A 17365-nucleotide genomic window follows, 5' to 3' on the forward strand; every position below is an offset into this window, starting at 1 on the left:
TCTCTAGGCTGCGCGCAGAGGCAGAGAGCACGCACTAGAGAGGAGGAGGAGGAGGAGGAGGAGGAGGAGAGGGAGAAGGCTGAGGAGTGGAGATGTGTGGGATCTTGGCGGTGCTTGGATGCGCGGACACGTCTCTTGCGAGGAGATCCCGCATCATTGAGCTTTCTCGCAGGTTTTCCCTTTGAAATCTCCCTTCTTTTCCCTCATTATCTTCTTTTTTGCTTTTTTATTTTGTGGATGTGGTTTAGGTTTGTTTTCATGGTTTTGAATGTTTGAGATGCCATTGGGGAACCTATTTGGGAATAAAGTTTGTTTTTTTTAGTCTTTTTAGTTGTTTCTTTGTTGGGGTTTTTGATCTATGAATGTATAGGGAAATGTATTGTTTTTTGTGTTTTGGGTGTTGCTTACTGTGTTTTGTCAAGATATATGTATGTTTTTACTAAGGCGGAAGATGTGGGAGAGAAAAATCCCTTTTAAATTTTAGTAAAATTGAAGAGTTAGGAAAATTTGGAACTTCACATCTGGGTTACTCTCAAAATCAAAATTTGGGGCATTTTTATAGTATGAAATTTTAAATAACAGAGACTATTGAGTTCTAGAAGATGAATCAGAGGGTTGGTTGTGAAATCTCGAGTGTCGAGGAAGGCTTGTGCTTGTTTTGTAGTATGGAGGAGTATATCATTAAAATGTGCTGCTTGTTTAGGCATCTTCTATTTCTTTGCAATTAAGAGTTGGTACTTGAGGTTTTCTGGCTAATGGACATGGCTGCTAAGAATGTGTCAGAGTTTGAGTTGGTGAATGATATAAGTAGCTGTCATGCTTGAGCCTAGAAGGGGCAAAGATGAATGCCTGGTAGAGAAGATTCCCCATTCCCAGTCAAAGGAAAGGACTTGGGGTTAAAACTCCGGAAATTAGAAATGCCAAGATAGGAATAATGCTTGATATTATCAGAAATGCCCAGAAAATATCATATTCGTGAAGGAATAAGATTTGGCTTATTGACTACGAGAGTTGCATTTGTGTAACTTGGAAATGCCTCAAGTATCTGCTTATAAATATTTTGGTGATTTAAGCTACTAGAAATTCTTTGGGACTGGCCAGGAAGCTCAAGTCTCAGTCTCAACTTGTTTGCTTTAAATGCTGGCTTATGATGGGTATTGCATACAGAGTATCCAATAATAGTGAATTATCTTTAATTACATCAGGGAGCTATTGATCACCCATTTTCAACTCAATTTTATGCTATGGCTATATTTTCCCTGGTAAAACCAATATGGTAGTTTCACACAACTTTGTTATAAAAAGATTGAGAAGCTCTCAGGATAGCTGTATGAGTTTCAGAATCTGATATTTGTTTGTTTCCTATAGATGTTCACAAAAGAGATATAGCTTCTTGGTTTCTTTAAAACGTCTGTTCAGTGATCATGATGTACAGGTAGATAATTTGTGCTTAAGATTGACGACATCAATGGGTAAACATAAGCTCAATGCCACTTTTAGGTATCAAGAGCCTCATTTGTCCAGCACAAATGAAGGGCTTATAATGGCTTATTTTCTCTTTTCTTTGGACTGATTACCCCTTTTATAGCTGGTGGTGTCTCCTTTTGTCAACTATAGCTTGGATACATTGTTGTTAGTTTAGGTGTTGAATCAAACTGATATGCTAATCTAGTTGTTAACTTGTTTTTCATTTTTGGCATCATAACTTTGTAAACCATGCTCTTGAAGTACCATGTTTTTTCGATGAATCCAAGACACATTCATTTTCATATTTACTTCTTATTGTTGAAGGAAACTCATCTCATTTTTTAACAGAACTCATTATCAACAGTGGTTTCAGCACCTACTTGCTCCATTAGGCTCAAACTTATAATATCCAGGGTGAGCTTAATACTCTGTTATATTCTTGGCTTGTTCTGTACACAGGTTGCGTCACAGAGGCCCTGATTGGAGTGGCATACACTGTTATCAAGATTGTTACCTAGCTCACCAGCGTTTGGCTATCGTAGATCCTGCTTCTGGAGACCAACCACTCTATAATGAAGACAAAACAATTGTTGTTACGGTTTGTCATCTTCCCATTAACTAGTTTAAGTTTGCCAGATACCTTCAAATTTCTGTTTTCCGGATCCCTCATGCGTGTGTGTATTCTTATTCAACTTATGCATTGCAAGTAATATATTTTGTTAGATAAGTAATTGTTCCAGCACTAGATGCTAATTATACTTAAATCTGTTCATTTTTCTTTTGACAAAAGGAGTTGAAGCAGCTAATAACAACTAGGTACAGAAAACAACAAGATACAAGAACCATTTAGAATCTAAGCCTGGACTCTTCAGCAATCTCTAATAGCCATCTTGGGATACTTAAACCTGTCCATTGCTGGAGCAGTTTATGAAGAACACTGTGTGTGAGTTTCACAAACATTTAAATCAATAGATGACCTGTATCACATTATTCCATGCTTGAAGTTGAAATAATAATTTTCCATATTCCTGTTACATAACCAATAAAGGGTGGTCTTGTACATTTATATGCGGTATAATTTTAATTCCTACAACTCATTTTTCAATTTATCTCAAAGGTAAACTTCACTTGAATTGAGAGAAATCTGTTATTAAATCCTTATCTAAATAAAAAACTGCATCTTAAGTGCTCAATCTTAGTCATCCTTAGCGTCAAGTGTACTGCGATCAGCAATTTGGGATTGGTTGGAAAGTGGCAAGTAGGGGTATTACAGGTGAAATATATGCAAAGTCTGAATAAAAACTGGACACAATTGCCATGTTTGGACTTTTGGTCAAATCGGCTGCATTGCAATTCATCATCTACATGCATTTGCCAAGCAAAAAGATGTTTTGTAAATACAAATTGTGGCATAGTCAGCTAGACTGTTAGGTGATCAGGTGGCATCTAGAAAGCCTCCTTGATTTCTACTGGGTTACTTGTTTAATTATGACTAGTCATGCTGTAATTAGGTTGCTAATGCATGTCCAAGTGCCTACTAAAAATACTGTTTCTTTGGAATTGTTAGGGTTGCAAATCTCCATATGATGTGACTACCATTAAGTAATATTGCCAACTAATGTCTTCCCTGGTTTTCCACTTGACAAACTTCCATTTTATAACCATTAAATTTTTACTTGTCTTTACTTTTAGGTTAATGGGGAGATCTACAACCACAGTGAGTTGAGAGCCAAGCTCAAGAATCACCAATTCAGGACTGGCAGTGATTGTGAAGTCATTGCTCATCTTGTTAGTATTCAAACTTCTGTTTATTTTATTATTCATTTTATTTATGTTGTTCCTTTTCAAATTTGAAGTGAATATTGAATTTAACTTTATTGAATGAGAAGGCAAAAAATCATGGGATTAACTGCATGGTGTTGGCTATGATACCACTTTTTTTCTATTTGTTCTTTTTTGCCATTGTGACAGTATGAAGAGTATGGAGAAGATTGTGTGGATATGTTGGATGGCATGTTCTCTTTTGTGCTTCTTGATACTCGTGATAAAAGTTTCATTGCAGCTCGTGATGCCATAGGAATCACTCCTTTGTATGTCGGATGGGGTCTTGATGGTATGTATGTGATTCATGAAAGTGAATTTATTTTTTTATGGGGGGCTTTAGAAAATTTAGATTCATTTGCGAAAATAAAATTGTTGGTTATTAAGCCACCATGCTTTAGTTTTCTTACAAGAAGCTTGTAGATATATGTTATTAGAGAAACTAATAGTCCCATATCCGTTAAGTTAATAAATATGGATATGAAAAATAAGTGTGGGTTTTTCATCCTATGAACTTTAGCTTTTAGGTCGAATCAACTCCAAACAATTTGTTTTTGTTTACATTTAACACAGTATTAAAGCTTGGTTAGTTGGTTTGTTTGCAAGGTGGCCAGCTAAAATAGACTTGTATGTATGTATCAAGGCCCTTGTATTGAAGTAACTAACTATCCCACATCAGTTAGTTTAATGAATATGATATATATACACAATGGTCTCTCATCCTATCAACTTAAGCTTTTTGGTTGAATTGAGTTCATACTATGTGTTTGGTTTGTGTCTAACATAACTGAAAACAACATCTTAGTTGTTGAGACAATTATTCTTATGTCTACTATACTTATATATAGATTTTATTTTGAAATAATGTTTTGAGTTGAATTCTTTCCTGATTAAATTGTGAAGAAAAACATGCTGAACTTATTTGTCCAAAGAAAGAAATCATGGAAAGTGAAGTGTTCTTCACTAGTAAAGGGTTATTTTGGGAATTCTTGAATAGAAAGATGAAATCTGGGTGCTATAGATTCAAATATTTGAGGCCTAGTTAATCTTATTAATGTAAGTCCAACCCATTTAGTTGGTTTGCTACTTATTAATGTTCAATGATGACAAGTGCAATTCATTAACAGTTTAACACCTTTGAAACCTATACAGTGCATCCACCTTGTTTACTTTTATTTTCTGATTTTCTTTGTTATTTAAACTAGCCCAGATGCTAAAGAAGTCATCACGATGCTTTTCTAATTGGCCACTTTTTGCATTGTGTTTTAGTTATCTAAAAAATTGCAAAATATATGCTATATTAACACTAACCAAGCCTTAATTATCATGTATATTCGTAGTGTGGATCCTTGAGAAAAAGTTATTTTTGAACAATTGCATCAATTACCCTTCTCCTCTCCTCCATACCTAACACCCTTGTAATACTTTGTCTTTTGGAGCCTACTAACCTTAATCATCTTACCCCTCCATACTATTGCACGTGGTGTTATCCAAGCAACTCTTTTTTAGGTGTTTTCAACTAGAGCTACTTTCAGTTCATCTATCTTTTTTTTTTGTCTTTCTTTAAATAATATTTAAATTTCTTAATCTCAGGCTCTCCTTCAGAAGCTGCTAAGTTGTAGTTCTCACCATATATAAAATTTTCATATTTTGTTGGTTTCTATCTGGTTTTCCCAGGCTCTACTTGGTTTGCTTCAGAGATGAAAGCTTTAAGTGATGATTGTGAGCGATTTATGTCCTTTCTCCCTGGACATATATACTCCAGTAAGAATGGTGAGTTCCTTAACTTTCATAAACATAATGATACTGAAACTGTGCTCTTTGGCCATGAATACATTGCAGCTCTGCAACATGAATGATAATAGACCCTTTTTTTGTCAACATGAAGCTCTATAATGCATTTTTTCCCTGAATGCTGGTTCACTCACTACAATCTATATAAATTTGGTCACCGTGTCATTTATTTGTTGATCTTATTCATTTTTAAAATTTGAAATCAAATGTAGGAGGGATGCGGCAGTGGTACAACCCCCCATGGTTCTCAGAACGTATCCCATCAACTCCTTATGATCGTCTACTTTTACGTGAGGCCTTTGAGAAGGTGCATATTCAAAATTTTCTTTTTAGCATATATAATGTTGTTGCATGCATCTTGTTTTGGTGCTCTGGTCAACTTCTATACCAGTGAGCTGATTCAACATATAAAGCCTTAAATTTGCATTGATTAATTATTTACCAGGCAGTTTTTTATTGTCAACTGCAAAATTATATCAATACTGGTGAATTTCACATTAAAGATAGTTTTTATTTCTGAAGCTTTATATCATATCCGTGACTAATCTGATTTTAAGAAATTTGCCCAGTAATTGATTGCAATAACTGATTTGCCATGTGCTTTGTCTTTGATCTTATTTTATTTTTTGTTTGTCGTTGGTTGCATGCACTTTCACTTTTATTCCGTCCGGTTCTTTCTTCTATTTCCCTAGGCATATTTATTCTTGTTGTTCAATCCTACAATAATCAAGGTCAACCCCAATAAATTTGTACTTTTGCAAGAACTGTTGGGGTTACAGTTGAGATTTTTACCTTCTAACAAATTACAAGCCCAATTTTTGAGGCTCGTCTTTGAAGGAAAGAATATCTACCCCTTAGAGTTTTGTTATTCCCATTTTAGTTGTGTATTCTGGTACCTAAGAAAGTGTTTATCAATCTCATGTTTGATTTAATCATGTCAATCAGAAGTGTAATAGAGAGATATTAATAATGTGCAAGTAGCAGGGAAACCCGCATAAGTTTCAGGATGGACTTTGGCAAACAAAATGACATGATTAACTAAATTTTGGAACAATATTACTCTCCCATTTGAAATAGTTCTTATAGGAGAAACCTCCTTATTAGAGGGCAGGATTAATCTTTAGACCAAAAATAAATCATCAGCATTCAAAGTGGAAAACCTGCACTAATCATTCTCATCTATTGGATAGCATTGTCTATAGATAGTAGTATTTACTGGTTATATATGAGTCTGGTGGAATAAATAGATTATTCTTAAAGCAATGGTCACTTGAACTGGCTAACTCCACCATGGATTCTTGATGGGATAGATACCACTTTTCATGGCCCATTTATAAATCATTAAATGGATATGCAGAGTAATTCCTTGTGTTTTTTACTGAATCATGAAGAGCCATGTGTAAAGATGGATTGATGGAGTTGTCATTGAGTTTATGGCTAAGAAGTTTGTTTTGCCTCTGATGCTAATCCTGCTATATATTTTTACTTTTGGGTTTTGGCATAAAGGCATAAATAATTTTCTTTATTTTAAAAGGAGATTTCTGACATCCTATAAGTGTATAATCATGAGCCATGAGATTACTGCATGATCACTCTTCTGGTTTCGTCCTTTGTCTCATTTTGCTCCTGATGTTTTTCTTTTAATCTACAGGCTGTTATTAAGAGGCTGATGACTGATGTACCTTTTGGTGTGCTCTTGTCCGGTGGTCTTGATTCTTCACTTGTTGCTGCTGTAGCATCACGGCATTTGTCTGAGGTTAAAAGCGCCATCCAGTGGGGATCTCGATTACATACATTCTGTGTTGGTTTGAAGGTTGGTTTTTGTTTAGTCTTGTGCATTAACTGATTCCTTCTTCATTCATATAAAGGTGTCTTTGAAGTTACTCTATGGCAATGGGATCTCCAGCAAACCTATAGACTTACCATTTCTTCATTTCCAATTTCTTTAATCCTTCACTAAGAAATTTCTTTCTACGACAACATAAAAGTTATACACTGTTCATTCCTAGAATTATTTCTGGTAAACCTACTTGTGTATAAAACGATGATGGTAATTATTTAAATTTGAATGTCATGTCACTGGATACCAGGGTGTGTTTTTGAAATTACTTCTCTCAACTATTCCATATTCTTGGGGATGCCCTTGTGTAATATTTAAGGTTAGGTTTCATTATGCCTAAGCTAAGCTTGCTGCAATTTATTGTATGAAAATTTTTGTTTAGAGTGACGATTTCTATATGGAAATAGATTTTTGTTAAGAAAGGAGAAACCTCTGGCAGGGAGCTCCTCTTGGTTCATAATGCGACTAGTAAATTTGAATCGCATGGATTTACTTGGTACTTTGCACTGAAGGGATGAGCAGTATGAAATGAAAATTTTGCATACAGTTCAGGAACGGAGATGCTTTGCATGCAATGAATGACCATAATAAATGTCAGCTCAATCGGAAATTTTTTTTTAAAGGCTAGGCAAGCAATACTCCCTTAGCATTTTATAGTTTGCATTCCTTCTATGTACAGGTTGGATTTATTGATCTGGTCATGTTTAGGTATGTATTTTCCAACTGAAAAAGGGGCATGTATAAAGTAATATGACATCTACAGAAAAGAGAGATGAGAGATTGGATGATCTAGTTCATATAAATGGAAGGGTGCATGGTGCATGATATTGGGTGTATTTGAAAAGTTATAGTTTTTAGTCTCACCTAGAGATTTTTTGTACCCTTTCTAGTGCTGGAACTGCTTGCCAATTTCCGCTTGTGACTCAATTTTTTTTTTGAAAAATCTAATACTTGTGAACTGTGCTCAGGGTTCTCCTGATCTGAAAGCTGCTAGGGAAGTTGCAGATTATCTTGGTACCATCCATCATGAGTTTCACTTCACAGTGCAGGTGATATATTCTAAATTTTGTTAATGAGTGAGAAGTGTTATATGTTTGACTGTAAGAATGGCCATCCTTTTTCTTTTACTATTATTATTATTTATGTTTGTCTTAGCTTGTTTTTCACTTTTATTTTTAGGAGGGTATTGATGCACTCGAAGAAGTCATTTATCACATTGAAACTTATGATGTGACAACTATTAGGGCAAGCACACCAATGTTTTTGATGTCACGCAAGATTAAGTCATTGGGTGTAAAGATGGTGCTTTCTGGAGAAGGTTCAGATGAAATTTTTGGCGGTTACCTATATTTTCATAAGGCGCCCAATAAGGAGGAATTTCATCAGGAAACATGTCGGAAGGTAACTATGGGAAGCCCTTACTTTTTGCCAATGATAGCATCTATCAACTTATTTTCAAGCTTGTTAAAATTTCAATAATGGTGCACATTTGCATATTTGAAAAATTGTTAAACCTTTTTTTTATGTTCATTTAGCATCAGTGAATACAATGTCAAATTTGGTTCCTGGTTTTGTTGAGTTCATTTTCTGTGTTATTTTTCTAATTATTTTTAACTTTATGTTCCATTACATTTAAAATGTGTGCATTGAAGGCATTAAAGTTGCATATCCTTATCAATTAGAATAATGTAGCCCGTGTCTTATTTTGGTAGAAGTGTAAGGTTATAAATTATAAGAATCTCAGGAAACCATGTTTTTCAACTGCAAGGTTGTCAAAGTTCATTCAGAACAATTAAATTTCACATTTTTAAGTTTGTTGAATTGGTTAACTTTTCTCACAATTTCTTACAAATCATCTTTCTGTTGACATCACACATATTTGATTCCACGAACATATTGTAGTAAAAATATATCACAAGGATGCTTAGTGGGTTCTTTGTTCTTGATTTTGAGTCATCTTCCCTGTCAAGAAGATGTACATGCTGTGTTCTTGGAGGTTTGATTTGCCGAAACTTTTTTCCATTCTGTGAGAACCTTGATAAAACATCTGTTAGTGAGATACTCTTTTTTGCAAAGCTCTGATATCATGTTAAATTTGTAGTCAAATGCATTATTTTGGTTCAATTCTACCTAAATGTTTAAGTTGATAGGATGGAAGAAGCGCACAAAAATTTTCAAGTCCAAATTGACTGCATTAACTAATGTGGGACAACTCGATGCATATATTGTAGCATGTTATTTACTTTTCAAGCTTATATATTCCATTTATTGTCCTTTCAGTTCTTGATTATCATGTTATTTACTATGTTGTATCAACTTGATGCATGTATTTATTATAGATTAAAGCTCTTCACTTGTATGATTGCTTGAGAGCCAACAAATCTACTTCGGCGTGGGGCCTAGAAGCTCGTGTTCCTTTTCTTGACAAAAACTTCATCAACATTGCGATGGACATTGATCCGGAGTGGAAAATGGTATGTTCTGGTACTAAATAACCTCTCTGTGTACACCATTGGGTATAGAATAAATGCATTTGAAATAGAAGTAACGCTTATTGTAAGCTTCTTGGTCTAGTTTGGATCCGGATTTGATGAGAAATAGGGTCAAATGAATCATATGAGATGGGGATAAATTTATCCCCACCTTATCCCTTTTTATCCTAGTTACTTCGAAGAGTTTTTGAATGTCTAGTTCTTTTTATCAAAAGCATTCTCAAGTTATCGGTTTGGTAAATTATAATTCAGTATGAATCTCTAGTTATAACCCTTATAATTTGTGTCTTTTCATTACTGTGTCAGAGAATTCTCATGCTATTGTTATAAATTTGTTTTGGAAGTTTCACATTCTTGATAAAATTTGCCAATCCAGATCAAACCAGGTCGCATTGAGAAATGGATCCTTCGCAATGCATTTGACGATGAGCAGAACCCATTTCTACCAAAGGTTCGAATTTATATTTTCTGCTGCGATCACTCAAAAGTGACAATCTGGAAATATGCTGAGCTTGACATCTTTGTCATTATTTTTCCGTGTCTAGCACATCTTGTACCGGCAAAAAGAACAATTCAGTGATGGAGTCGGGTATAGCTGGATTGATGGCTTGAAGGATCACGCAAATGAACATGTACCCAACTTCATAACTTGCCGGAATGATTTCTTTTGGATCTTTGTGACATACACTATAATTACCTTTCTTTTATGTTTCTTAAATTTCTTCATTTATTTTATCGCTTATCAAGTTTCTGTTAACTCAGGTTTCTGATGCCATGATGACCCATGCAAAATATGTATATCCTGAGAATACACCATCAACAAAAGAAGCATATTACTACAGGACAATCTTTGAGAAGTTCTTTCCAAAGGTTAGCCAACTCTTTTCTATCTCAGAATAAAATATTTAAAGAAATTTCCAATTACTGTCCATTTTCATGTGTTCATTTTCTGGTATATCAAGTTTTTATCTTTCTTACTTGATAAGTTAAATTCGATCAGTCATAATGAGAAGACATTACTGTGTTTTACCTTAAGACTCAAAAGACGCGGTCTTATTTAATATGGTGTTAATGATTGATTTGTTCTTATGACATTTGAAACTTCACTAGAAAGAGATTTAGAGGTTTATAACTAAAATCAATCATTCAATGCAGTGGATCAAAATCAGGGTTTTGAGACACAGTTTTAGCTTAAACTTTCTGTTAGAAATTCAAATTTAATTATCAACACGATATGTAAAATCTACATTGTCCAAAATGCTTGATCAGATGCATTAATCTAAAAACAGATTTCCATGTTTGTCATCATAACATTTCACCTTTGAAATCATTGTATATTCAAATATGACCATAACACAGCACAGCCACCTTACTTTTCTTCGAGTTCAAGTTCTACCTGTTCAAAACAACATATTGAACAGTTTGTTCGATCAAGCACATTAATTGAAAAGCAGATTTCAATGTTTGTCGTCATAATGTTTCGCCTTTGAAATCATAGTATATTCAATTGAGCTTATAATGGCATAACCATTCCGTTTTTTCTTCGAGATCAAGTACCACCTGTTCAAAACAACATATTGAATAGTTTGCTTGATCAAGTGCATTAATTGAAAAGCAGATATCCATGTTTGTCATCATTATGTTTCGCCTTTGAAATAATTGTATATTCAATTGAGATTATAATGACATAACCATCTTGCTTTTTCTTCGATATCAAGTAGTTCAAAACAACATATTGAACAGTTTGCTCGATCAAGCGCATTAATTGAAAATTAGATTTCCATGTTTTGTCATCATAATGTTTCCTCTTTGTCCGAGATAGTTTTCTAATTGTTAGAAACAACATATTGAATAGAATGCTTGGACCAAGCGCATTACTCGAAAAGCTGATTTCGACATTTGTCGTCAAAATGTTTCTCCTTCAAAATCATGGCATATTCGATCAAGACCATATTACCATAACCATCTTGCTTTTCTTCGAGATCAAGTTCTAATTGTTTAAACCAACATATTGAACAGAATGCGGCGAGATCAACCGTTCCGGGTGGTCCAAGTGTGGCATGCAGCACGGCAAAAGCAGTAGAATGGGACGCGGCCTGGGCGAACAACCTCGACCCATCTGGCCGGGCTGCTCTTGGAGTTCATGCTGCCGCCTACGATGAAGTGAAAGAAAAAACTCAAATTGTCAATGACTCGATGAATAGCTTCCCTCAAAAACTTAAGGATGATGTAGTAATGGTAGCAAATGCAGCCACAACTGCTGTTTAAGTATAATAGGGGTACAAGCATTTGGCAGAACATTTTTTTTTTTTTGGACTTTTGAATCTTTTTTAGGGTTTTGTTGCTGAAGAAGATTGATGAATTATCACCTTAATTTATGTAATAAAAACTGAATTACTAAATCGTGTAGATTTCGCTTCTTATAAATGCATGTTTGTTTAAGGGGAGTAGGAAAAAGTGTAGGATTTGAGTACTGCTTTCTTTTTGTTATGAATTGAGTTATATTTTAACCATTTTTATAAGCAATCTCTTTTATAATTAATATTATTAGGTATTATATATTATATAGAATATCATTTTTTTAAAATTAAAAAAATTCTTCATTAATTGATTTTTTCTTCACATTACAAATAATTATGTAAGATATATATTAATGTCTTTTATCTGAAAATTATATATATAAAAAAAAGGGTTACATATTACAATTTATAATCAAAAAGTGCAACAAAAATAAAATTAAAAGAGAGTTACTAGACGTATTTCTGTGGTAGATAAAAACCCATTTTTTATAATTAGATTGTGTTAAACTGCTTGTTTAACTCACTGTATTAACATATAAGTCCAACACAACACATTTTATCAACCACTAACATTAAGCAAAATAAATAAATATTTAGTTTCTTGCAAATTTCTATTAATCTCTGTTAATATTTATTCTATTACTTATCAATCATTCTGTTTTTTCAAAATAATATACAAACAAAATGCAGAGCTTCAAATTCAGAGAATTTTGTGCATTTATAAAAACAAAGACATTTATGGATATTTAAATTTCTCAAGGAATTTTTTATATTAATTTCCCTTTGAAAAAAAAACAACATTATGAAATTGATATTCTTTATTCACAAAGAAACTAATAAATCATGAAAAACAAAGCACACACTTAGTAATGAAACTTACCAAAGCACACTAATCTTTACAACACCCAGATGTAGCACAACACAAAAATAATTTAAAAGCTCCTTTCAATGAGCCCTAGTTTATCAAATTCCATACAATTACATCACTGATTAAACATAAGTTCATAATTAAAAATCCATCAAAACACATAACCATAACCTGAATGATTACATGAAAATTGGTCATCTTCACAATGGATGGAGAAACAAACATATATATAAATAAATAAAAGAATAAGAGAAAAAAAATATTAATTTAAAAAACCAAAGAATGTATGTTACAAGGAGTCCTTACTTAATATCATACAAACTAATTACATAATCTTAATATTAGAAAACATAACAAATATTTTCAACTAATAATAACACTGATAAACAAAACTCTTATAACATGCTATGATACAAATCATAATTTGATACTAGCATAAACCTTTATAATATACTGATATATTTCACTTCATCATACCATAAAAATACATATAAAAAATAATGGTTCGGTTTCAAACTCCAAAATGATTTGCGCTATTAATGCCAAATATTGTGTCTTGGTAGCATTACATAATTTAATCAAACAGTAACAACAAACGATTTGACAAAAGAAAATCACACTCCATGGCAAATGTAACACAAACCGTCGATTCACATAAGAGGTGACACAATATCAGTCCAAGCCTCCAGAGAACGTCATTCTTTAGTTCAAACCTCAAAGGCTTATCATGCTGAAATAATTCAATCTTTAGATCAGGAGCTTCTCAATAGCATCCTGCACATTCAGAATGGAGTACAATCAATAAACATTCCATTTCTGTATAATGGGTGAAGAGAGAGATTCCATATCAAAGGATCTACAGATGATGAGAATGTTTTACAATTCGAATTAAAATCAGAATGAGAAAATCACCTTAAGCTGCTGTATCTGACTTTTCAATTGGCTGCCTTCATTGCTAGTGACTGAACAAGCAATCACAGGCCTTGTCACGCCACAAGCTCGGCCAAGTGCTTGTTTTGAGGGGACAAAGACATATGGAACATTCTGCCATGATTGATTAACTTTATCATTTTCTAACTCTTAAAGAGCTCATGAAAAGCACGCTTGCAAGGTCAAGTTTAGAAATATAGTCAAATTTAAAATTGCAGAAAGAGGTGCAAATCAAACCACTTAGGTTATATAAACCTAACAAAGTGTTCCAATGCAGAGACAAATAAAAATACAAAATAAGAACCGTGTGTCACAGTCAAGAGATCAGCTTTAATTTTCCAATTAAGGTCATAGCATATGGCAACCTAAGGTTCTTTTTGAAGACCAAGGTTAAAGCGAGCTATCAAGTTTAATGGACAATGAAAAAATGTGTATGCTACTACTAGGACATTCTGAGTTACCTAGTTAATTTTAATTAATGTAATAAAATGGAGCGCACTGAAGTGCTATACTTGGCATCCTTCCTATCATACAAGGAAAATAGATACACCTGTTATCTGGAGATCGGTCCCTTCTGGTTTGTCATTAGACAATTACTAGGGTATTTACCAAAATGGTATTGTTTTGGGAGAATAGCCCCTACGGATGTCTTTTAATGGCTGAATTGAGGAAAAAAATGGACGGAAAAAGTAAATAAAAATAGAGGGGAAACCAACCCCGTAAATAGTTTAATCACAGCATTTAATGTACAAATGATGACCTTGATAAAACCAATTATTAAAGACCATGGTTGACTAAGACCAATCACATGGTTTCAAGACTCAATCAAAACTAAAGGTTGACTCAGACAATAGAATAGTGGCCTTGACCTGGACTAGAATCTACTTCATAATCCATCACTAGCACAGGCCTTTTTTATGGCAGGTGTCCAACACAAAGTAGATTCCCAAGTTTGCCTGCCATGAGTAAACAAATACGCTAACTACGATTACAACAACAAAATAGACCAATATAATTGACTAATATTCCTGAAGCCATTCCTCCACAAGTTTTTTTTTTTTCCAAAATCCCTTCATAAATGTCTTCTAGCATTTGGTTGGATGAACAAAACGACATTTATAACAAATGAAGGTAACACAGAGAACATATTCTAAACTTTCCTTCTTTACATTTATTTTTCCATCAATCCAATCAAAGACAATAACAAATTAGCAAAATGGAAACAAGATAAAACACAGTACAAACGGCAAGAAAATCACCAGCAAAACCAAGTTTATACCATCTTACAAAAAGAAACAAAGTCAGGTCAAAACCAACCAATGGAACATTCATCACTATGATTATGACGAATATATATGTATCACATTAAAAATAGACCAATTTGATCATCTCCTATACCGAGAAGTACAATGGAGGGAAGTGCGTTAAACATCTCTGTATCTTTCCTACTTTCCATTTTTCCATCAATCCAATCAAATCCACAATAAATTAGCTAAGTAGAAACAGGAAGCAACCCACTACAAACAGCAACACAATCACCAACAAAACCAACCACAACCCATCCACACAATTATCACAAAAAGAAAAACATAACAAATAACAACAAAACCACCAAGAAAACCAACCAATAAAACATAAATCACTAAGATAACATCATATACCTTGTCCTCCGCGAGCAAGGGCAAGTGAAGGAGAATCTCAAGCGGTTCAGTATCCGCTGCCATCACAATAAACTCCGAGATGCCTCTGTTCAGCGTTTTGGTCGCTACATAACAAAATCCATCAAAAAAAGAAGAAAAATCAAAACTTTTGAAAGGAGATCACTACCAAATACCTTCGTTGGCGCCCTTCTTGAGCTGCTTGTAGTTGGCCGCCTGCTGAACAAGATCCATGATGGTATTCGTCAAGTGAGCGTCCGCAAGAGGGTACGCCTTCGGATTTACGGGCTGTGAGCTCTGAATCGGAGGCAAAACCTAGATCAATCGAAAGAGGAAAACGAGAACATCGCAATGAAATCGTAGAGTAGAGGTTTCAAATTACCATTTTGATGCTTCGATAGAGATTTGTAGCGCCGGAGAAGAGAGCTCGAGCACTAGGGTTTTGGAGAAGGGCTCTCATTTCCTTCGAGGGTTTATTCATAAGACGAGAGAGTTGTGTAACTTGTACTCGCGACCTTTTTTAAGGTTAACCTACTCTAACAACTAATTTTTAGAGTTAAATTGAGTTAAACTACTCCAACAACTAATTTTAGTGTTTAAAGTTTTTAGGCATTAGGATTTAAAGTTTAATATAAATTCTTTAACTTTAAAAATTATAAAACATAAGGTTTTAAATTATTAAAAAAAATTGTTTTTTTATAAAAAAATTATTTTTTTAAAAAAAATAAAGAATGACATGTCCACGTCATTCGAACTATCAATTAGGCCTAAATAGCATTGCTCTTTATTTGATGATTTTTTGGTTACAAATAATTTATCTGGCAAAATTAAATCAAGCTAAAAAATCTTTTTTTTTTTTTATAACTTTAAGTCATTGTGAATGTTTTATGTGCCATATCAATACATTCTACCTAAAAATAAAAATTTATTGAAATAAATTTTTATTAATATTTGCACTACCAAATACTATACTCTCCTAAAAAAACAAGGTTAATATTATTAAACTGCCAATAAAAAAAAGTCACAATATTCCACCATAGCTAATATTTCACAAAATAAAAAAAAAATAATTATTCAAAAACACATTGAAAACAACCACCAATTTATCCTACACAATTTCGGACAAGAAATCAAGCACCAAAATCCATAATAAAAATCAAATTAAAATGAAAAAAAACCCAAAATCTCTCTAAATCCCAAAAATCCACACAAAAATTACTAAAAAAATCTTATAAAAATTCTTCAAGCATTGCATAAAGGAGAGCGGTGAGAGAGGATTAGAATGGATTTATATATATATATATATATATATATATATATAAAGAGAGAGAGAGAGTAAATTATCATCTAATCCTTAAAACTCGATATTAATAAATAAAGTGTACTATTTAAAAGGCTAGATGTGATCATTAAGCCCATAAGAAAAAATTATGAGAAAATAAACACTTCATAATAAGAACATGAAAGTGATATGGAGGAAATTCAAAGAAACAAGCAAAAACCGGGAAATCAATGGAAAAGAACACAAGATGGAAGAGAAATCCAAGAAAACACACTCAAAACACACTTCATTCCTTAGTGTTTCCAATACAAGTCATTAGTTCTTATATGTTTACATTGATGGCCAAGATTAAACTAATCCTGGGCCCAATTCCTTACAACCAATCCAACGGTTCAGATGTAGAGACTTATAATGACCCTCTTAAGATGTTCCAGCAGATCAACTTCTCCATATCAATACTCCCCCCTTTTTAATTTTCCTTGTCCACAAGGAAAAAGTCAGGAAATCTCAACTGAAGTTCTTCCGCAAATTCCCAAGTCGAATCAGCAGGAGAAGAGTTAGACCAGTGAATGAGCCACTATGTTGCAGCTGAACTCCCTCTTTTAACTGACCTTCGATCAAGTATTGCTAATGGTTTCAACTTTTAAGTTGGCAAAGCAGAAGGAGGCAATGCTTGTGCTTCTTGTTCAGAGGTCAACGCAGCTTTCAATTGGGAAACATGAAATACTGGGTGCACAGCAGAATCATTGGGAAGGTTCACTTTGTATGCACATTTACCAATCTTATCAATTATTTTGTAAGGTCCATAAAACTTGGCAGATAACTTGGGAAATTCCCTTGCAACCACAGAATTCTGACTGTAAGGATGGAGCTTAATGAACACTAAGTCCCCAATTTGAAAAGTTCTGTATGT

At 33.6% G+C, this 17365-nt stretch overlaps 2 protein-coding genes across 2 annotated transcripts; one reads left to right on the forward strand and one right to left on the reverse strand.

The window, feature by feature from the left end:
- Positions 1–11841, forward strand: LOC120275768 (asparagine synthetase [glutamine-hydrolyzing] 2). Its single transcript, XM_039282464.1, has 14 exons — positions 1–172; positions 1927–2065; positions 3160–3255; positions 3439–3580; positions 4966–5061; positions 5295–5389; positions 6734–6895; positions 7891–7971; positions 8102–8323; positions 9262–9396; positions 9791–9865; positions 9960–10046; positions 10177–10284; positions 11434–11841. The coding sequence occupies exons 1-14, from the start codon at positions 93–95 to the stop codon at positions 11680–11682; spliced, it is 1767 nt and encodes a 588-aa protein (XP_039138398.1). The 5' UTR covers positions 1–92; the 3' UTR covers positions 11683–11841.
- Positions 11842–13073: 1232 nt separating this feature from the next.
- Positions 13074–15642, reverse strand: LOC120275776 (NHP2-like protein 1). Its single transcript, XM_039282473.1, has 5 exons — positions 15553–15642; positions 15347–15467; positions 15174–15277; positions 13495–13626; positions 13074–13356 (listed from the first exon to the last, which is right to left on the reverse strand). Exons 1-5 carry the CDS (start codon positions 15628–15630, stop codon positions 13330–13332), a joined length of 462 nt encoding a protein of 153 aa, XP_039138407.1. The 5' UTR covers positions 15631–15642; the 3' UTR covers positions 13074–13329.
- Between the last annotated feature and the right edge of the window lie 1723 nt (positions 15643–17365).

Source organism: Dioscorea cayenensis, chromosome 2, assembly GCF_009730915.1.
Source record: "Dioscorea cayenensis subsp. rotundata cultivar TDr96_F1 chromosome 2, TDr96_F1_v2_PseudoChromosome.rev07_lg8_w22 25.fasta, whole genome shotgun sequence".
Taxonomy (NCBI): domain Eukaryota; kingdom Viridiplantae; phylum Streptophyta; class Magnoliopsida; order Dioscoreales; family Dioscoreaceae; genus Dioscorea; species Dioscorea cayenensis.